This window comes from Calonectris borealis, chromosome 2 (assembly GCF_964195595.1).
Source record: "Calonectris borealis chromosome 2, bCalBor7.hap1.2, whole genome shotgun sequence".
Lineage (NCBI taxonomy): Eukaryota > Metazoa > Chordata > Aves > Procellariiformes > Procellariidae > Calonectris > Calonectris borealis.
The window spans coordinates 94,422,784-94,445,285 of NC_134313.1; the positions used below are offsets into that span (position 1 = coordinate 94,422,784).

A 22,502-nucleotide genomic window follows, 5' to 3' on the forward strand; every position below is an offset into this window, starting at 1 on the left:
TTGGAGAAAACTGCACTGGAAGGAAAGTGAATTGGGCAATCCTAGAAGCCTCTCATGTCTGCATTTTCATAGGCTCTTATTAGAAAACTAGGGAAAACTATTTCTGTAGTGAGTTGCCACAATTTTCAACAGCAAATGCTGTGGAAGGAATTGAAATAAACTGTTTGGTGTCATTGGTCTGTTCTGAAAGACCGTAGGTCACCTCTGAGGTCTTACAGAAAATTATCTTTTCAAAACCTTGAAGTAAGATTGACAACTTCTACTTGGAATACTGAAGTTTATCTGGCCATTTGTAACAACTACTGATAAAAATACAAGTTTAGGAAATCAGACTCGTAGGTTTCTGCTAAAACTTTAAGATCTCTAAGTCAGGTAACTAAAAGTTCTGCCAAAGTAAAATGAGTTTCACAGAAGCAGTCTTGCTTAAGATTCTTCTGTCCAGTGAGGTAGCCTGGGATACACCATGGAGCCACAGAATACCAATAGTTAAGCCCAGTTTGGCTCTGGCATGATAATCACTAACATTGCTTCTCTATAGCAGACTAAAAATACTTTAGTAATAGTAAGGATAACATGAAATACACTATTTATGTGAAGGGTTACTAGTTGGCTGCCCGATGTTATTGGACTATTACTCCAGTACCAAATTGTTACTTAAAACAGCACGAACACAGCTAAAATAAACCCCTTGGACCCTCAACCAGCTAAATTATACTTATTAGAACATTTACGAACCCTTATGTACTGGTTATAAACATGTACTCGATGAATAGCTATGATCAGGAAGCACCTACAGTGGAATTTGGAAAATTAGGTGTCAACCTATTTTTCTTTTTTTCTCTCATGCTTTTCTACCTGATGGTCCTTGGTCCTACTTTCCACATACTCTGCTCAAGACATTGTACTGAAGAGTAGATCCCTATTGCTCCATCTTGAATATTCTCTGCTTTGCTATTAAGGGAAAAACCCACAGAAGTATTGCTTTTCCCCATAGCAAAGGAGGTTATTAGTATGCCATCCTGCTTGAAAGAGCTCTGAAATTTTGAAACATGTCATAACAAAGAAAACAATACCATGGTGCAAGAGCACAAATATTATGACAGTGTGTTCTCTCAATCCTTCCTCATACACACCACCTCTGGCTCTGGAAAAGAGGACAAAGGCCTAGTCCATCCAGATGTATGGAGGTAAAACTTCCTGAAGGCAATAACAATGTTTAGCTCCTATGCAGGGCTGGAGACTACATAAATTGCTAGCTTTTCAGAAGCTGGCACTCTATATAACCTAAATAATGATGCTTTAATATAGGTTTGAATGCCTAGAGAGGGCCAGGCTCTCTCTAGCTATCTGTCTGATTTTATGATGGGGTACTTGGGCTTCATAGATGGCGCTTCTGAAGCTGGTTTCGAGACTTCTGAGAGTGTCAATGAAGACAGAAGAGTTTATTCAAGAGGAAAATGTTTCCTCTCCAGAACATAAATGAAAAATGGAACCATATTCACCCCATTATTAAAGAGCTACTGCAGCGCTAGGCAAAGTTGCGACAGGATACAACCACCCTTGCCAAAATCACAGCTTTAGTGCCTTGAATTTGGCTGGAGGTGGATTTCAACTTTGTTTTTACATCTACTTCAGACTTAAAAGGCAAAAAGCCTGGCACAATAAAGGGACTCTCTTGTCTGTTATTAAATGAAACACCTCCCCCAGCTCAATGAACAATTGTGCAAAATCTGGACTTCAGTTCAGAAGCTCTACCCTTCCATGCGGGGCTATGGTCGTTCTCCTTGCTCTTGTGTAGGAAGTTTCACCTTGGGCTACTGTGGTGAGTTAACCCTGGCTGGAAGCCAGGTGCCCACCAAAGCCACTCTGTCACTCCCCTCCTCAGCTGGACAGGGGAGAGAAAATATAACGAAAGGCTCATGGGTCGAGATAAGGACAGGGAGAGATCACTCACCAATTATAGTCACAGGCAAAACAGACTTGACTTGGGGAAATTAATTTATTACCAATCAAATCAGAGTAGGATAATGAGAAATAAAACCAAATCTTAAAAACACCTTCCCCCCACCCCTCCCTTTTTCCCGGGCTTAATGTCACTCCTGATTTCTCTACCTCCTCCTCCCCAGCAGTGCAGGGGGACGGGGAATGGGGGTTGCGGTCAGTTCATCACACATTGTCTCCGCTGCTCCTTCCTCCTCAGGGGGAGGACTCCTCACACTCTTCCCCTGCTCCAGCATGGGGTCCCTCCCACGGGAAACCATCCCCCACAAACTTCTCCAACATGAGTCCTTCCCATGGGCTACAGCTCTTCATGAACTGCTCCAGCGTGGGTCCCCCACGGGGTCACAAGTCCTGCCAGCAAACCTACTCCAGCGTGGGCTCCTCTCTCCACGGGTCCACAGGTCCTGCCAGGAGCCTGTTCCTGGGTGGGCTTCCCATGGGATCACAGCCTCGTTCGGGCATCCACCTGCACCAGCGTGGGGTCATCCACAGGCTGCATGTGGATATGTGCTGCACCATTAACCTCCATGGGCTGCAGGGGCACAGCCTGCCTCACCATGGTCTTCCCCAGGGGCTGCAGCGGAATCTCTGCTCCGGCGCCTGGAGCACCTCCTCCCCCTCCTTCTTCACTGACCTTGGTGTCTGCAGAGTTGTTTCTCTCACATACTCTCACTCCTCTCTCCCGCTGCAACTGCTGTTGCACAGGAGTTTTTTTCCCCCCCTCTTAACTATGTTATCCCAGAGGCGCTACCGCCGTCACTGATGGGCTCGGCCTTGGCCAGTGGTGGGTCCATCTCGCAGCCAGCTGGCATTGGCTCTATTGGACATAGGGGAAGCTTCTAGCAGCTTCTCACATAAGCCACCCCTGTAGCCCCCTGCTACCAAAACCTTGTCACGCAAACCCAATACAGCTACTTGAGGCATGGTGCAAAAGATGAAGAGCCTGTGAATCTGAGTCCTTTCTATGTGCCTTTTTCTGGGGTGAAATTTTTTTTTGTTAAGGGTCTTCTGTGTCTGATACATCCTGCCAAGGTACTTAAGAACCATCCTTTTGAAAAAGGGTTTGGGGCAGAAAAAACAGACAAGGTCCTGAGGCAAAATTACATCCATCCTCTTTCAGTCCTCTCAGCATCTAGTGTGAAATTAAGCTCATACCAAGGGCCGCACTTTCGCTTAGGAGCTTTCACTAAAGATCTGTGTTGGACTGAGTCTTGTGCTGTGCTGAGATGGGTCTTGAATAAAGTGATTGATTTCAGTGGACTTCTTCCTGAGTAAGGGTTAGGGATAGAGAAGGGCTATTTATTCCATCTTATGGGTCTTATTGGTAGTGTAAGAGCTGAAAGCAAGTTTCAGGCTTCATCAGATTTTTCCAGTGTGGGTCCCATCCACGGGGTGCAGTCCTTCAGGAACAGACTGCTCCAGCGTGGGTCCCCCGTGGGGTCACAAGTCCTGCCAGCAAACCTGCTCCAGCGTGGGCTCCTCTCTCCACAGGTCCACAGGTCCTGCCAAGAGCCTGTTCCTGTGTGGGCTTCCCATGGGGTTAATTAATCTGATGGGAAGATAACACAATCAAAATGCTGCCCTACTGACATCTCTCCACTAATTTAAAGGAGTAAAAGCCTTTGCCTCCACTATAAAGGAGAATAGGTGCAGTATTACTGTGTTCTTCTGCTGCATGGGATCTGTGTAATATACACAAGCTGTTATCCACAGATCACTCTGCAAGTTTGTTTCTTCTGTGAGCTTGTGTTTGGCATCCATTAATTCCTGAAGTGCTTAAACTTCTCCTTTGTATGAATTTGATCTTAATCCACAAAGGAGGAGTTTATGCAGTTCTGCTGCTCAGTAGATTAAAATTTTAAGAGATTTAGGAAAGCGGTTAGGACTAACATTAGTCAAGTAAGAAACTGGTTTTATCACTATCTGGGTAGGGGGCAAGAAAGGGAGAAGCCCTGCAAAAATGTTTGATGAAAATATTTTGTTTGTCAGGTATGATTTTTTTTTCTGTTTAAAGCACACTAAGACATTAGGAACCTGCAAGAGATGAAACAGTTATGGAACAAAAAGTCTTGGAAACAAAATACATTTATTTGGAAAGCCAAATCTCTTTTCAAAAATGCAGTTAAAAACCAGAGCCCAGGTCGGACCAGAATGCTCAGGCTGGGGTTTTCAGCAAGTGCTGCACAAAGAAAGTCCGGACAGCATGGAGCAGCCAGCATGGGATGTTTGCAGATCCTCTCACACGCCGATGAACAGACTGTTACACTCCCCGTTGCAGCCAGGCTTTCCATGCCACTGACATCAGTTTTGCCTGTACAGCATGTAAAAATCCCTCGAGCACCCCGGACTGCACCCATCCAACAAGCACTCGGATACTCTGGGTGATGTGTACCCTCGTAGGGCTGAAAGATCAGGGCACAAAAGTATCGGCTTGCTGCTGATGTGTCAAATATCAAAAGCAGAAAGGCTTTGTCTCTCTTCTGTCATCCTGATTTATTAGACGTTAAGAAAGACAAAGTACCCAGACATACAAACGTCGCTGTTTTGGGAAGGTGCGCGAAACGGTTAATGTGCTTGTTCCACACAAAAATGTAAAGTGTCGGTTCTCTGATTACCTGCTGCTGGAAAGTGTTTGGACAGGTGCTGTGTTTCACCAGCCGTCTGTCACAGCTGACAGCCCGGATTTATGGCTGTACACCAGGGCTGGCCTCCCCCCTCTGCCGGCTCCGGTCCGGCTCCGGCTCCGGGTCCCGGCCAGCCGGGCGCCCCGGGCGGGGGCTCTGGCAGGGCCCTCCGCCCCTCTGCCGGCTCCCCAGAGCTGGCGTGCGGCTACCTCTGCAAGTGTACGCCGGGCAGGGTGACATTCGGGACCCAGCCGGCTTTTTAAAAACAGTTTCACTTGCGTGTGAACAAACTATTCCAGCTCCCTTGCTCAGAAACGCAGGCAAAGTCTAAGCAGTATCGCGAACGGGGCAATTTCCACCCAAAAGTCAACAGGGGGAAATTCGTCCCTTGCCTCCTCTTCAGGGGATGGGAAGAGGAACCGATGCTGGAACGGGAGGAGGCGGAGAAGACCCGACCCTTCAGCAAGCGAAAGCCCCCCAGCCCTGCCGCCGAGCGGGTTCCGGACAGCGGGCGGTACCTGCCCGCCCTGCCCGCCTTCTCAGCGCCTCGCCCGGCAGCCCGGATGCCGGGGGTACCCAAATCCTGGTCCCGACCTGCTGGGGAAATCCGAGCGAGCTTTGGGAAAGGACCGCGAGGACACAGATACTCCTTACACTGTACTGTTGACGTACGTTTCCCGACGTATCCAAAAATCGAGATTCAGAGAAGATAAATACTTATTAACAAGGCACGTCTCGAACTCTGTGGCTTCTTTTCTTTTTTAATGCTAAGCTATTTTTAATAAAAAGGGACTTTTCTAAAAGTAAAAAGCCGAATGCCATCCTATTAAGCATACGTTTACACACACATTCATCCCTACTCACACTTACGTACATCCGATTAAATACCCGCTTGTGGCTGTAATAACAAATTCCACGTCAAGGTGCTTTTAACATACCCTGAAATATGACCGTTACAGATCGACAAACCCAAAAGATATTAGCAGTTGCATACTGACGGCTCATGTGGACTCCTGTAAAGAAAGAGATGTTAAAATACAAGCTAGAGGAAAGGATAGGTTATAGAAGGGTAGATTAATATTTGCACAGAGCCTTGAAGGCAGAATGATGTCGAAATAGCGTGTGTGTGTGTGTATGTGTGCATGCGTGTGTGTACTTAAAAACCAATTCCTTCAAGGGTTGGATTACTTCATACATTAGTCACTAATCTCTCGCAATGTTCTGATGAATGTTATGGTCTGAGCTAAACACACCGTGAAATCTGCTTGAGCTTTATTGAAACAAGTCGGTGTTTTCGCCCGCAGATTGTTCTGTTTGAAGCTTTCCTTTCCCAACACACCTTCGCTCTTCGGCAAAATTTTTGCGAGGATAGAAGCTATTCAGCGGCTGAACTCCGGCGCTGAGGGAAAAGGAGGTGGGGGTCTAGGGTCCGAAGTAAAAGTAATTAGAAAAAAGAACAACCAGCGCCCAAAATTCTGCTTGTCATCGTTTGTTTAGGTGATCTGTGCCTACAGAAGACTTGGAGGGGAAAAAAGCCCTCCTATTTTCGTCTTTTTTTTAAAATTAAAACAAACAAACGAACAAACAAGCCCCGGCGTTTGTTAAAAGCTCTTCGACGTCGGGGACGCCACTAAATTGTAATTCAGTACCACGGGCAGTTAAACCCCATCCTTTCACTTTTCCGACTCAGTCTTTCTGAGGCTTTCCTCATCATTTCTGACAATACGAAACAGCCTTAACACAACACGCGTCGGGAGAAGGCAACGTGTGTAAATTTTTTATTACTAGCAAATATTCAATAGCGTTCACCCTGCTTGAGGTTTCGCCCGCTGTAGATGCCAGCGGGGCTGCCTCCACCAGAAGCAGCTTGAGCCCGGTCGTGCCAACGACCTTCCTGAAGCGAGTTTTCCTTGGACCGAGGGATGACAACAGGATTACATTTCGTCTGCTGTCCTTCGGGGAAAAAAGAAAAAGAAGAAGAAGAAAAAAAAAAAAAGGCAGGCAGATGCTCAGGACTTCCGCAGGCTGCCCCCAAGTCGGGCAGCCAGCCTGCAGATCTGCCTGCCTGCAAACTTGCCTGCCTGCAAATCGCCAGCCTTTCTGCAAGGCTGAGCACCGGCGGGGAAACCTGATTTGACTCGAGGAATTGAAGAGGATTTCCAAACCTGGCGGCAGCCCAAGAGGAGAACCTCTCTCACCTCCCGTGGTCAAAATAAGGCGCGTCCGTACGTGGCACCTCTACCCGCCGGGAGGGATGGCGAGGAAAGGGCGGGCAGCCCGGCTGCCCCCGCAGCCCGAGCGCTCCTTGGCCAAGGCTACCCCACGGCAGGCTCCCCTCCCTCCACGCCAGCACAGCCATCACGCTCTTCTCCTTATTACCGTCTTTATTTAGGGGGCAGCTTTTATTCGGGGGAAAGGAGGGAAAAAAAATAAAGGAAAAAACATTGTGGCCGAGCGTCAACAAAATGCACACGCACATATATTATATACAAACACAAAAATAAAATACGAAAAAAAATTACTCTTCTCTTTCCAGTAGCAGTGGTCTTGGCCTTAAATGTACAACGCCTGACATTTCCTTGAGCCCTTTCCCCTCTCCCGCCCCCCCCAAGAACAATAATTAATTAAAAAAGCTGCACTCTCTTTGTGTTAAAAACACTACTTTTATAAATAATTTAATGTCCTCCCTTCCCACGAAATGCTAGTTGCCGGACAGGAGTAAAGGTTTCTTTTGGCACAGTGATGCATCGCTTTGCAGTACAGACCTACGGCTCCACAGCAGCCCCCGGCCCCCTCCCTTTCTCTCTCCCTGCTCGTCCCGGCAGGCGCCCCCGGCCCCCTCCCTCCTCCCCGCCCTCCCAAGTGCACAGCGCATCCCCCGGCTGCCGCCACCGCGCCTCTCCGCGGGGGCACCCCCTGCTCCGCTGCCCGAGGCTGCGATGGCAGGAGATGCGGGGACAAGAGGGGGGACAGAAAGGAGGCGGCGAGGGAACGGCTGAAGTCAAGTAGTCTCAACGAACAGTAAGAAGCACTTGAGGCTCATGGCTATGTCCAAAACGACAGTTGTTTTGGTTTTTTGATATTTTTTTTTTTTTGGTTTAAGTTAAACCCACTGTCATTTCACTAAGGCACAGTCACCGAGGCTTTTGCTTGGAGGCTTTGGTCGCCTCTGGAGTTAAAGTGCGGGATCCAGAGCCTCCTCCTTTCCCCCTCCCCGCCTCCCCGGGCAGGTCCCTCGCAGGGGAGGAGGGGGGCTCTATTAAGCCAGCGGGGTCTCCACGGCGTACGGCTGGAACGATGCCGAGCCCCCCGCCGCTGGCTGCAGCGGCCCGGCCAGCCGGAGGGGCCCGTAGAGCGGGGAGCCGGGCGCCGGCCCCCGCCCGCCCTTGGGGAGGGCGGCGGGGAAGAGCGGCGCCCGCGGCCGCTCCGCCGCCGGCGGCTCGCCGTGGGCCAGCGCCTGCCGCCCGCCCCCCAGCAGCAGCGGCGGCGGCGGCTCGCCCAGCCCGTAGGCGCAGAGCTGCAGGAGGCCGCCGCCGTAGAGGGCGGCGGCGGGCGGGGGCTGCGCGGCAGGTGGGTAGGGGAGCAGCGGGTAGGGGCCGGGCAGCAGGTGCGGGGGCGCGGGCGGCGCCGGCCAGAGGAGGCGGCCGTGCGGCGGCGGCGGCGGCGGCTGCGGGGCGGCGCGGGGCCCCGCCGGCCGCCGGAGGAGGCTCTCGATGGCGAAGGAGCTGGAGAACTTGGCGCCGCCGCTGCCCGCCGCCGCCCCGCCGCCCCCCGCCGCTGCCTCCTTGGCGGCGGGGCCCAGCGCGCAGTTGCAGGGCGAGGAGGCGCAGCAGCAGCGCGGGGAACCGCCGGGAGACGCGGCGCCCGCTCCGGCCGCCTCCTGCGGCGGCGGCGGCGGCGGAGGGGCGGCGGCGGCGGCGGCGGCGGCGGCGGCGGGGCGGACGGGCTGCGGCGGCGGGGCGGCGCGGCTGAGGCGCTTGCGGCGGCGGCGGAAGACGCCGTCAGCGAAGGTGTACTCGCTGCTGGGGTTGAGCATCCAGTAGTTGTCCTTGCCCCAGGGGCGCGCCGGGTCGCGCAGCACCTTGACGAAGCAGTCGTTGAGGGAGAGGTTGTGGCGCACCGAGTTGCGCCAGCCGGTGTAGGCGCCGCGGAAGAAGGGGAAGCGGCTCATCAGGTAGTCGTTGATCTCGGCCAGGGTCAGGCGGCCGCCGGCCGAGTCGCGGATGGCCATGGCGATCAGGGCGATGTAGGAGTAGGGCGGCTTCGGCCGCCGCGTGTAGGGCTTCCCCTTGGCGCTCTCGGCCGGCGGCGGCGGCGGCTGCGGGGCGGGGGGCGGCGGCGGGGGGTGCCCCGGCCCCCCGGCCCCGCCGCCCGGGCTGTTGGCGGCGCAGTCGCCGTCCGAGCCCAGCTCGCTCTCAGCCGGCGCCGGAGAGAGGGAGCCGCTGCCTTCCTGGTCGCTGCCGGCGCTCAGCTTGTCCTCGTAGTGCTGCGAGAACACCTCCAGCTTCATGGCGGCGGCGCCGGCGGCCCCCCCGCGCCCCGCGGCTGCGCTGGGCGGGCGCGACCCCCGCCCCTCAAGGGCGGCGCGGGGCGGCGAGGAGAGCCGGGGGGTTTCTGCCCCCGCGCCGGCTTGGACAGCTCCGCGGCGGCAGGCAGGGCAGGCACGGCAGGCGGGCAGGGCTCCCGGGGGTCGCTGGCAGGGGGCTGGCCCCTTCCCCGCCGGCGGGCGCCGAGGACAGGCGGCGGTGCCCGGCCGCCCTCGGCGGCGAGGCGGGGGACGGGGCGCTTCCTCCGGCTTCCACCTCCTTCTCCCCCGCCGGGGCGCTCGCTCTCTTTCCGGCCCCCTTTTTGTCGTCCTCGCTCTTTACTCTCGCTGCTCCATGGGGCCGGAGGAGAGCGGGTTGCCGCGGAGGCCCCCGCGGAGCCGGTGCGAGCGGGCGAGCGGCTGCCGGAGCTCCGGCTCCTCTCCGCGTCCCGCCGAGCCCGCTCCTCCTCGGGGTCGCTGCCGATGCGAGCGCCCGGCGCTCCCCGGGCGCGGGGCGAAGCTCACGCGGGACGTCGGGGCTGCTCCTCTCTCTCCGGCTTCGGCCCCCCTCAGTGCCGGGACGCCGGGCTGGCTCCTCGCTGCGGCGCGGGTAGCAGCCGGGTTATTAGGGTTATTAGTGTTATTGTCATTATCTCTCCCTTCCCCTGTGGTTCTGTGTCTCTCCACCACTTTCAGACCAGCCCATTATAACGCCGGCGAGAGGCGGAGCCAGGGGAAAGATCTGAAAGAGTGGTGGGTGGAGAAGCAAGGTAGCAAAGGTGGGTATGCGCTAATAAGCCGTATCAGAGCCGTAATTAGCTGAGATGACAGCGAGGTCTTGTTGGAAAGTTATTTTACGAAACTTGTTTGTATTTTCTCCTGCCAGGTCCCTCCCCTTCCCGGGTATTTCGAATGAAGCCGCAGTTCGGCGCGACTTCGCTGAGCCGGGCCCGCCTCCCAGGTGTAAAATGCAGAATGACTTATAGGTGGCAGAGCAGAACCTGTTACATGCAGTGATTTATTTTAATAGCGCCGTATATAGCAACAAGTTGTAATGTGACAGCTCAACAACCTGTTGGAAAATAATACACGGCTTCGCAGTTGTGAATTCCTAATGATTTATGTAGCCTGACAAAGTCGTTTCAGTCCTGGCCCCTCTTTCCTTCTGTCATAACCACACCCGGTACAGGGGTAAAATGGGAACAGGTAGGTGATGCTGTGGGCTTTTGCTACGAGAGAATTAGTCAAAACCTTAACCTTAGTGTGTTAATGTGCATATAGTAGCGTTGCTTGATCTCTTCCGGGTGGTGCGTTTGTAGCCTCTCTGTTATAACTGTTGCTCTCCAATAAAATCTTTTATTGTGTTTTTAAATAGTGACTTTGCCTTAACATTTTGTTGCACGTTGTGGATCTATAAATTTCATGTAAAACCTGGGACAAAAAGTATTCTGTAATTTCACCTAGACGCTTTTCATTCCAGAAAAATCAGTCGTGATTTTGGGATTTGGTTTTAGGTTTAAGTTGTCAGGCTCTTACCTTCCTTCAGAGGTTTTGCCTCCTTCAACGGTATGCTGGACTGAACGACTCAACCAAGAGAGCTGTATGGCAGTAGGTTCGCTGAAAACTCCCTGTTGGGTCCTATCCTGCTTGCTGTTCAAAGTCAATTGCAAAATGCTATTTGACTTCATACGGCAGTAGCGCTAGCGTCTGCAAAACAATAACAAAACAAAAACATCAGCAGAAATCTAGTGTGGTGCTTATATTTTATTTCTCATACATAGACTTTGAATTTTGTGTCCTGGAGTAAGAGTTGGATTGCTCCATATTTTCCAAAAGCAGTCTTTCTAAATTGGACCTTATTTTAGAATAAATACTTAATGCAGAGTCACTCCGGTTAGGACTACGCTGTTGTGGTCTGGCTGTTAAGGAGTGCTGGAGAGGAACATGAACAAGGGCAGGTTTAAAAGACTAACAGAAGAAACAAACAGCACTACTTTCTGTCTCGATCTCTCTTGAATAGAATACACGTTCCCACACACGCCTGCATTTTTTTTCAAAGCTTTGCCATTTCTTCAGTCTGCGTGGATCTGAAATAGTAAATACTGAACAATGACAAGTTCTTCTGTCCTTTTGGTTGTACTCTTGCTAACTTTAATAATAACAGGTTTGATGTCTTCCTGTTCTCACTAAAGCTGTACCAGTTCAGAAAAGCTGGCAATTCAGAAAGACAAAAACAAGAGGAGGGAGACCTCTCTTGGTTCCTTGTTGTTGTTGTCTCCCTGTAATGTAAACCGAGATCTTTCAGTAAAGCGTTGCATTAGTTGTAGGTGCCAATGTTTGTGTTTAAGGGTATGGGAAAAAGCTATCATTCCTTCCAAAACTTGTATTTTCTAAGATGATGCCAATGGCGAGGGTAGGTTTTTTCCTCTTCCTGCTTTTGTTGTAAATAGCAATGAAGTAGCGATGATTTGCTAGCTTACCTTTGATGTTTATTTTATTACCGTTCCACTATTTGTGTGGAAAATGTACACATTGTCTCTTATCTTTATTCAAAGAACTTAAAAAGTCATTCAAATGCTGTAGGTAAACACGTCAGACATAACAGAAGCTTTTTCACAGCCATACTTCAAGACTAGGAGTGGATGGCAAAGCTGGTTTTGCAAGATTCAAGAGGGGACAGAAGCTTGTGCTCAAAATAATACAAAAATAGCTATTAACGGCTGGGAACAGGGAGCCTGAGGTCAGCACTGATTCTTGTTGAGGCTCAAGGCCCCTTCGCTGCCTCTGAGTGAGTGCCCGTTGTAAACTGGCCCTTGATATCTGTGGTGGCTCTTACCTGAGAAAACACGTGAAGGTGCTTATGTGAAGGACTGTGCATGATTTAAATAGAGCCTGCCTGGCCCAAATGAGAGCGGTGTCAGGCCCATTGCTATTGCTGCCCATGAAACAACAAGCGAAGTTGTAAGAAGTGGCGAAATAGTGCCCCATCTCTCACCACTGAGAGTATATGTAACCTCAAGTCTTTTCCTGCCATAGTTTTTTAAAAGGCACAGTATCGCCTTCAGGTTTATAAAGATTAACACAATCATCGGAAAAACTGATTCTGTTAAGTAAACTTCACATCAAAAGCGCTTTGATGTGCTGTATTATAGCAAAGCCAAACACTCCACCCCCATCACCCCAAGAAAAACCTCCAAAAACCTCTAGTGAAGCAATGTAAAAAAAATCTAATTCTTTGTTCTAAAATGAAATGTCTCTTCCTCTTTAGAGCAGCAAAGCAAGACTTTTTTTGATGTATGACCCCCTCTTTTCCTACCCGAAACAGTACTTAGTCAAAGACAAAGGGGAGAAATGCGAATGGTTGCTTGGAAATCACACGCTCAACTTTACTTCCCATTTTCTGTAGTATTTGACTCATTTAATTCAGAAATAGTAAGAGTGTGCCAATAGATATTTGGAGGTTGGGCAGTGTAGTCCTTTGCAGTTTGCTCAAGCTATGAGTTCTAAAAATATTCCTTACTAAATGTAGCAAGATGCTACACTCACTGGTGGTTGCGGGTATATTTTTGGTTGATCCAGTTGAGTTGTCTCCATGGTATTTTAAACCATGGTTTGGTTTTACGCTTCAGCAAACATTGTGCAAAGGTTTGTCACACTATGGTCTCGCTTTTAGGTTTTTTTTAAATCTTTTTTTTTCATCCAATCCTTTCTTACCATCTTTTCTGCCTTCTGTCCCTCAGACTGCTAACTAGATTAGAGAGGGCTTCCAGATAAGATCATGTAAGCACAACTGGTCAATAAAGGTCTCTCTGTGGTGACTGGGAAAGTCCTATAGTTAGTGGTAGGCAAGCTTATTTGTACATCTGAGATGTCTGGCACACCAGCTGGACAAAGTGCTTCATCATCTCTTCTCCTCCTCCTGTAGCAAGCTGCAGGAGTGTGCTGCCTTGCCAGGAATGATGAAATTGGACAATGCAATACACTACACGAGCAACAATAGACCAGTTCAAAGAGTTCTCCTTGGATGGGCTGCTCACAGCAGGAGACGTGCCTAGCGTGCATAAATGAACTACAGAGTCTGTGAAGGTTGGCTAATTGCGCTATGTATATTTTTATCATTGAAGGAAATCCAGCTAGAGACTGAGCTGTAAGAAAGGAGGTTAGTGGAAATTCATTTAGACCTTGAGAGGAAGAGTTTGATCACTGAAGCAGAATGCATGTCTGCGTGAATTCCCACATTGGGAACTCTACAGATTTGCACTTTTTCACAAGTTCAGCCATTCCCCGGGGGCAGAGATTTTCTCATGTCTTTGGCAGGTACTAAGTAAGAGCTGAATTTACAATGGGGACTTCCATTTCAGCCTTGTTTCACACAGTCTTTATTTTCTTCGTTGTTGCTCAGAATGACGTTTTCCCATGTTGAGAACTTAGTATCACTTCCTCCCTGTGTCCACTTCATGTCCCATAAAAAAGTCTACATCTAAGCAAATTTCTTTTCTCTGGCGTACTGGACTGTGACAGAATGGACAGGATCAGATCTTCTCCTGTGAAGAGAATGACATTATTGCTGTTGTTACTAATGCTTAGTACTGGAGGAGTAATTCCTGGTTCTTACACCATCCTTTCCACCCAGAGATCTCAGAGCTCTGCCATTTTCCAGGCAAAGAGGAGTAGAGGGGAGTCCTGCTGAAAATCGTTTGGCAAGTCGGTTGCAGTCCTGTCTGTAGAACTGAGCTCTTCGGAATCCTTGTCCTGTGCTGTGTCCACTGAGGTATCCACCACGAGGCCTCATCAGAAGCGTTGTGCCATTCAGCAAGGAGCTGTCAAAATGGAGATTGCTCTGTCCTGAGACTCAGATAATTTATAGCTAATTCGCTCTTTTTACTACAGCTATGTTAAGCCTCAGGGCTTGAAAGGGGCTCCACACTGGCATAAGATGAACCTCTCTGGAATATATTGCAGGTCTGCTGTCTGAGAAGGTACACGACATAAAAGAGTGCAGGGTGAGGAGTGAGGTTAAGTCAACATAGTATTTACAACACATTTTGTGATGACTTAATTTAGTAACTATCCCCATAGGCTTTTCTCATAGCTGATTACCTGGTTTCATATAACTTCACCAAGAGAGAGAAAATCCAAATGGTGATGGACTTGTGGGTTTGTGGATCTCTTCAAGGAGATTATTCTTACAGTAAGAGCGAAACTGGTATTGGAAGGCAGCACAGGTATTGATAAGTCGGGATGTAATTGTCCAGACGGAATTGCTTGCTAAGACACAGGCTCCACCGCAATTAGAAACTAGGTTGTGTTATGTTTGTTATGAAGTTATGATGCAGAAGCCATTTGGTGAAATTCTGTGGCTCTCTGCCAGGAATAGTGAATGTTTCTTGCTACTGGTGCCAAACAAACTTAAAAAGAAACCATCATAGCTTGTTATTGCTGGTGTCAGACCAAATATCTGTTGGCGCCAAACTTGGTATTGATGCCAGAGGCTTGCTATCACTGGCCCATGATATGAGGAAACACCGGCTGAGCTGTTACAATAGCCTCTTATTGCCTTTAAGTCAGTGCATTGATGGAGCAGAGCGAACAACATCGTGAGAGAAGTACAGCAGAATTAACCGAGAGCTGAAGGGCTTTGAATGTGTGATGGAGAGTCATTGAACTTTGCTAGCCCTTCCTGGAATACACCTAAGCCAACTCAAAACACATATATTTTACATGGGTAAACAAGTGACTAGAGATATGAAGGATATGTTTCCATTCAACTAAGTTAAAGTACTATTTATAGCACTGTGGATTAACAAATGAGTCACCTTGCCAATAATATTCCAGTTGAACAGCAGTGAGTATTCAACATTCTTACTTCTGGGTTGGGCTTTTTTTTTTTGTTTGTTTCTTTGTTTTCAAAAAGCTATTTCTGGGTGGAATGCCATGATTGGTATAAGCATTAGCCAAATGTGTAAATAAATAATGGTGTCAAAAACTTCTTGATTTTTTTTTCTTTTTTCACCAAGACCAAGTCAACTGCATTATAACGGAGCTATTCGGGAGCAGGCTGTCAGTGGCCAGGCCTTCCTGTTGTAGGCAGGATTCGGCAGTAACACCCCCAAATTATGTCTCCCCTGTGCATGTTCTGTCCTCCATTTGCTGTTTTCCGTTTTCCTTCCCTGCTTCAAGATCTGAGTTGTCATCTGCCGAGTCATTTTCATCTAATCCTCTCACCCCCTGGACAGCTCCAGAACAAGCACTGGTATCTTTGAAAATCTGGTCCATGCTGCTGCTTGCTTAGTCCTGGGACAGGCAGCATATTTACACTGAGGGTACATCTATTACAGTACCTCAGGGTGCTGGGGGATGGGGGTCTATAACCTCCAAACCGTGTTCCAGAAATCAGGTGTGTGTTCACCACTTTTCAGATGGCAGAGAAATGCAGTAAAAGCTCAAGGAGCTGGTTCTTCAGCTGCTGCAGATCTGACAAAATCATTAGTTTTGTTGAGTTGCATGGGTTGAGTATCTGATCTCCAGTTCCTAGGTTCTTAAGGGATTAGCTGAGTTTCAGTCTCTTGAAGGTGCGAACAAACGTACTGTTGCCTCACACACGTGAAGTTTCTTCCCTAAAGATGTCAAAGTGCTTTGCACAGAGGGTGTTGCTACTTCTGTTTTGTAAGTAAAGGTTCACAGAATTTAAATGTCTTGGCCAAACTTACATGATCTAAGCTGGGAATAGGACATGGATTTCCTAATTCCTCAACTACTGCTCTACCTACTAACCTCGTTGTTTCCCTGAACCTTTACATATACTTGAGTAGATTAATAATTAACCTCCAAGTGGGGCACTTTGAAGCAAATGTAAAATGAAACCAAACACTTGTCTTGGTTTTTAGTCATACCAGATTTGCAAGTAGGGTGTGTTTAAATGATGCAGGTAGATAAAGTCTTGTTAATTTAGATTAGAGTAAAAGTCAGTGCCTTATCAAAGCAAGTGACTAATTAGGAAAACTATTACCTTTTGGAAAAGAAATCACTCAAAATTATTTTAACTAATTGAACAGTACTAGTATTTATGCTGAATAAAAGCTCGTGCAACTGCCGGGGAAAGGAGAAAGACTGAGAGCTTTTCCCAGGAATTGCCAGTGTTCTGTTTTTTTGATAATTTTGCTTTTAGAAACTTAACAGTACTTGTCATCAGTGTGTAAACATGGGAAAGGGAGGAGAGTCCTGTGAGTCATCAGGGAGCCAAACTTACAGAATTTAAGTGAAGAGCTGCAGCATTTGTATTAAGTACACTGCCTTCAGTCCTGCTTACCATACCACAGGACAGCAAAGTGTTTGTGAATGGTTTTAAATGATCCAGTGAATCTCAGGTCTGTAATAACTATGATCGGGCATTTGAGAACCTGCAAGGGTGGAAACACTAGGGCAAATTCATAGTGTGAAAAGAAAGATTACGATCAGACTGTATTTATGTTCAGACAGATACATGCAATTGTGAAGAATCATTAAATAACTGTTAACCACACCTGCACAGAGCCTCTGGCAATGCTGGCTTATACAGAATCTCAAGAACTGCCATGTGCCTGACATCATACCTTTGCAAGGAAAGAAAAGTCCTGGGTGTTAGCCCAAGACTGGTAAGTAAAACATAGTCCACAGACTTGAGCCAGTTTAATGTCTGTTAGTGATTTTCTGGTGTGTCACACCCAGTACCTTCTCCCCTGTAAATCTGTCAGTAGTCCTGATTTGTTTGGTTAAGACCAGGTTTTACTTAAACATCTCTGAATCTGCTCTAATGCAATGGCTACTTGCCTGTAAGTCAGTCAGGACCGTGAGGAGGGAGTCGGTATGCACGCACATAGGGAGTCTAGCACAAACAATATCTTGACTTCTCTGGGGCTTGTAATTGCTGCTGTGACACACAGCTGCTTGTCTGGGTTTCTTTTTACATGGATCATTTTCCCTTTTAAAAACACTGGGGGTTTTTGACATTTTTTCGTGACAGAGATGACATTTTAGAACCTTTTAATTTTTACTGTAAGAAAAATGAAAGGGAAGCCTATGGGGAAGGGGAACAAGCAGGATAAAGGTAGCAGATGAAAAGGAAAAGGGGACTGGAGTAAAGCTGAGATGAAGAGGCAGAGATGTGGAGAAAGTTGGAGTAGATAGCTCCAACTGAGAGCCCATTGCAGAGCAGTTCCACTCAGGCTGTAGAAGATTTCCAGGATGCCCAAAGATCTCCGATTTGGCTGCTTCTGCTGGTGGAATTTTTTGGACTGCTCACCTCTACAGCTTTCCTCAGGCTAGGGAGTTCTCTGGGTTTTCATTTCCCATGGTGCGTTTGGAAGCAATCGTCTTTCATCTGCGTTTTCTCTCTTGGAGTGTACTTTTCCTGTCTTTCATGGCTAGGGGTGGTTGAGGAGTTTGGTTTTTTTTAATTGAATAAAAAATATATAAAAATGCAAAAGTGAAGGTTGAACATCAGTGTATAATTCTGGAAAGGGGCTGCCATGCATTGGTTTGATATCTCCTTCTAATTACAATTTCTGTACAAAATCTTTCCTTTTTTTTTTTTTTTCTCCTAATTAAAATCTCCAGCAACTGTAAAGAATAGGAGAAACAGAAACAGAGTATGACTGATGCACAGAGGGATTTTCAAGAAGGTGGAATAATATTTCAAAAATTTGCAGAGTTCAGGATTCATTTCAGAGAAGCATAAGCCCTGGCACTTGACATTGATATATCAGACTATGGAGCTATTTACTCGTCACTTACAAGAGTCCTTATTCATAACTTGATTTATTTATGCCATAGGGGTTTGGAAGACAGTCCATTTTTACTTTCTCCAGTTGAGATGGAGTCAATGCCAAGAAACCTAGCAAAGCCCAACATATATTAAAACTTTTAAGAGTTATCAAAGTGTTGTGGGAAAAATGCCCTCCCACCATGCTACTTCAAATACCCGTCAACTCTCTGTAAGTAAATCTTGGTGACTTGGACAGAGTTTATTTTGAAGGCAGGATGTGAAGTAGTACACCCCGTACCCTCTTACCCCCACTTTGGCCTTTAAATGCACTATCATTAAAGGTTGGCCCCTTGACGAATTTAGGTGGAGTCAAGCACAGAGGCAAACCGAATAGGTGGGGCTTTCACTCCAGTGGGCCCGAATTCAAACCTTCAGAACTTTGGCCAGACTCATGACTATTCACAGTTGAGACTTTAATTAAATGGTGTTGGATATGAGAGTTAAATGTGGAAACTCTGTACTCTATTATACTAGCTCATGTTGCCGAAAGAAATAGAGCCGTGCTTCTTGATTGAAGAGACAGAGCTAAGTGAATAATTCGCAACAAATAATTAATCTAAATGTTTCTAAATGATTCTTACAGAATCTGATTATGGTTGAGAAAGATCCCTACTTATTAATACTATGGGACTCCCTTTCACAAGGGGAAAGTTTATTTATATAAGATTAATGGGTTGAGGTATAGACTTGCAAGTTCTTCCTGAGTCATCAGACCCAGAAAACATGTATTTTATATTAAGGTTAATACAATCTTCCAAGCAAAAGCATTCATGAGTGTACTTTAACTGATGGGTATATGATGACTGACATTCCAAAACCTCTTCTGCAAACACCTACGCTGGCATACTTTTATACATAGGAGTAATCCTAATTAATTTGAGAAAATTACTCTTGTGCATGAATGTGTTCATTAGTATTTGAAACATCATGGTCTTAGTATGGTGAGTCTTGCAGATACAATCTTGATCTTATACTTGAAGATGCCCACAACGTCCCATCCGGTCTTTATGGTTACCTTAGCACTAGTAAATAAAACAGGCCAGCACGCAGTCTTTGCCCCTGAGGGCTTGCATCCACATGGCTAAATTCTCTTCCTTCCAAAGAAGTGGCCTTATCTGTACTGCCTAGAGGGAATGGTCCTTCATCCATGCTGTCTCCTGAACCGTGCTTGTGTGTTGCGTGAGAAAGTACTAGGTGACAGGGGCAAGCCCATGTCAGGGAGCTTGTTGCTAGTTGAACAGTGTGGATAATCACATGCCAGCTCTGGAGTCCATGTCCTGGCTCCTTTTAGTTTGCAAGTGCAAGATGTAACTTATATGAATATTTGTGTTCATTTCATATCTTGAAGCTTTGATAAGGTGTTATGGTTCTCATCTGTCCTTTACAGGAAACGGCAGCAGTGTTGTTATCTTCAGGAGTGTACTTTTGTGTTGGCTGTTTCTGTTCCAGTGATGCTGAAGAGTTTTGCCCAAGAACATTGCAGGGAAACTACCTTTCTCAGTGTGTTGTGAGTCTTCCCTTCCAGAGGTAAGATCTGATGACAGCCTAAGTAATTTTTTTTTTAATAAACCATATCAGTCTGTCACAAGAAAACTATTGGCTAAGGTATTAAATGGTGGGAAAGTTATAGCACTAAGGAGAGTGGCTTTATTTTGAATGGAGGAGAAGATAGAGAAATTCATAGGCAAGAAGAAAATAAAACTTACGAACTGAAGACATAATAGTGAGTTTTAACTGAAAATTTGTACCTTTAACAATTTCTAAATGTGTAGATTCTGCTTTCCAGATAGTGAGTTCTCAGAGCTGCTTGAAGTTGTAAATGCCTCCACATGTTGCCACACCAGAGAATTGTCATCATCTCATCCCAAAGCAGATGCCTGTATTACATGAAGTGATGTGCACCTTGCAGTGCCCATTTCTGTTAGCTGAAAGGAAGCCTAGGGCTTCCCAGGTGATCACCTGGGATGTATTACAGAGCTTTAAAAGTATTTAAGGTGAATTCCAGCCTGCCCGTCTTCTCTTAGAAAGTACCTAAAATGGAGGTATCTTAGTTTTTAGATGGTCAAGATACTCTGCTTAATGGAGATTATTTATGTAAGATAATAAAGTTTGAAAAGAAAAGCTACTCTTTCCATTAATCAATTTTCGTCCTGAAGTTGAGATACAATTGAACATAGTAGGCTAGACCAAAAGATTATGTAAGGAGAGAGGAATTACCCCTGAAAATTTATTTGCTGCGTAAAAGCCGCACACTGTGTTCCACCTCGAGCATTGGAGTTATTCTCTTCCTTTGCTTGGCTACCACTTGCTTATCATTCTTTCTGATATGACTCATGCAGGAGGACGTTTCACATTATACTGTTTTGTAACATCTTTCCATGAAATGCTAGAACATCAGTGCTTGCCCCAGGAAAAAGTGAGTTAATAGGTGTTTTTATGTGCCCTGATGGTTGCCTTGCTTAATCAATAGTAAAAAGGATGTCTTTATTGACACTGAGAGCTTTCCAAAAGTGTTCTTTCCACCGTTAGTGATATGTTGCTTAATAGAGCTAGCTTAAGCTTGCCACACTGACTTTTGCATTGTTTGCATTACATTGGTTGGTTACCTCTTTCTGTTAACTTTCCATGTACAATTTAATTAGGTTGTGAATAATAGGATGTGTTATCAGATGGTATGGCCTTATTAACTTCAGTGAAGTGTTGTGTGATGAACTAGCTAAAGATCTGGACAATAATTTATACATTCTTCATATTTAACTGTCTCTGTGAATTTTGGATGAAGATAACCGCCAGCATATGTGATTGCAACTGTATTGCCAAAAGAGGTGTGTCTGTTTATGCCAGTGAGGTGCTTGACTGTTGGTATAAATATAATGGCATGGTAATTACTGGTTATAGATACAATATAGATCAAACTATTTTCCATACAGAATGCTTTTATTATTGTGGAAGCATATCTCTTGTCTTTTCACGTGAAGAATGCTAACCAAGAGTATGACATTTCAGAGTTGGAAACCAGAGTAAAAACATCATAATGCTTTATTTCTGCAAATAATTTATATGTATTAGTTGCCCGTGAGCTGTGAACAATGTTCCCAGGTGTCCTATTATACAAATAAATCATGACTTATTTTGGGCAAAAAAACCCCACCAACAAAAAGAACCCCTTTGTAATGCCTGTAATGCTTGTGCTTGCTAGTTGTATAAGAAAAATGGTATGGTTTCTCTTTTCTGATTAGATAATTTATGGAATAAATTAATCTAATGCATATGTGAATAATAGGGACAATGATAAATATGCCAACAATATCTAGTTTTAAAATTGTTTTTCTTATGTATCTGACAATTGAAGTAAGTCTAGTCTGATCTCTTAGCAAAGCAAATAAAATGTACACATCGATAGAAATCAAACTGTTCACAAATGTTTTCAGATGGAAGTTGGCTTTTAACAGCGAATGGTAATCCAGCGCTTTCCTACTCTATTCAATTCATACTTCTCACTGAAAGGTGTATGCAGTATGACACAACATGTTGTGACTCCCCAGCAAAATGTTGCAATACATATTGGTCAAAGTATGTAGTATTTCAGAGCTATGCATAATTCGTGATTGCAACAGTCCCAAATAGGATACAAGCAATGGGAGCACATAAAATGTGCTCAGTGTTTCCACCTCATTCATAATTTTGACTCAGCAGTTCCAGCTGATTATTAATAGTTTCTCCAGCAAGCCTGGATTGACAAAGTGAATTCACTTTAACGTACCCAAGTGGTTTCATTAACCTTGGCCTATGCAAAAGTGACTTTCTAAATTGGATTCACTGAACTAATCTTGGTGCCTGTGCTGTTGTGTATTGCATCAAGCAACAAAATAAGCAAGAAAGAAAGTGGTAAAAAAATATTATTTAAACTGGAAGTGAGGCAGAATTCATTAAAAAGAGAATATGCACCATGCTCATTATAGGATTTGCTAATGCGCACAAGTTCTTCCAGCTAAATTTAATGTATGCAAATGATTATTTACGAACAGTTATTATCAACAATACTAATAACTTCAATACTACTAATAATAGCGATCTGGACTAATTAACTGTTTCGTATTGAATTTTGTAATATTTGCAAGTTTTCTCAGTTTTACGGGCACTAAACAAAATCAGCCCCATTGGCTAACACAAAACCCTGTTTCGTAGAATAGGATTCTGGGTCTGGAGACAAGATTTGAACCAGAATAAAGAGATGGCTGAGAAAGGTTCTGCTTGTGCCAACACAATGCATAGAGGAATAAAGTCAACATAAATGCATTCAGCATGTTTTCTCTGGTCGTGTGAAACCAATACATTCTGGTAAAGTGCACATGGCTCACTTGAGAGTTTTGTACTGGAAACACTGTATTTTGGTGGTTCCAAATGGTTTGGGGGGATGCTGTTCTTGTGTTGGTTCTTTTCTGTTTTTCTGGTTAGGAAAAAAACAATTATTTTATGACCTACAAGCAGGATTTTTTTTATTCCTTCTTGGCTGTGGGAAAAAAAAAGAAGAGAAATCTTGACCTAA

The 22,502-nt window shown here is 46.2% G+C and overlaps 1 protein-coding gene across 1 annotated transcript; it reads right to left on the reverse strand.

The window, feature by feature from the left end:
* Positions 1-6,991: 6,991 nt before the first annotated feature.
* Positions 6,992-9,135, reverse strand: FOXQ1 (forkhead box Q1). The gene has a single exon (XM_075140699.1). It carries the CDS (start codon positions 9,133-9,135, stop codon positions 7,885-7,887), a length of 1,251 nt encoding a protein of 416 aa, XP_074996800.1. The 3' UTR covers positions 6,992-7,884.
* Positions 9,136-22,502: the final 13,367 nt, after the last annotated feature.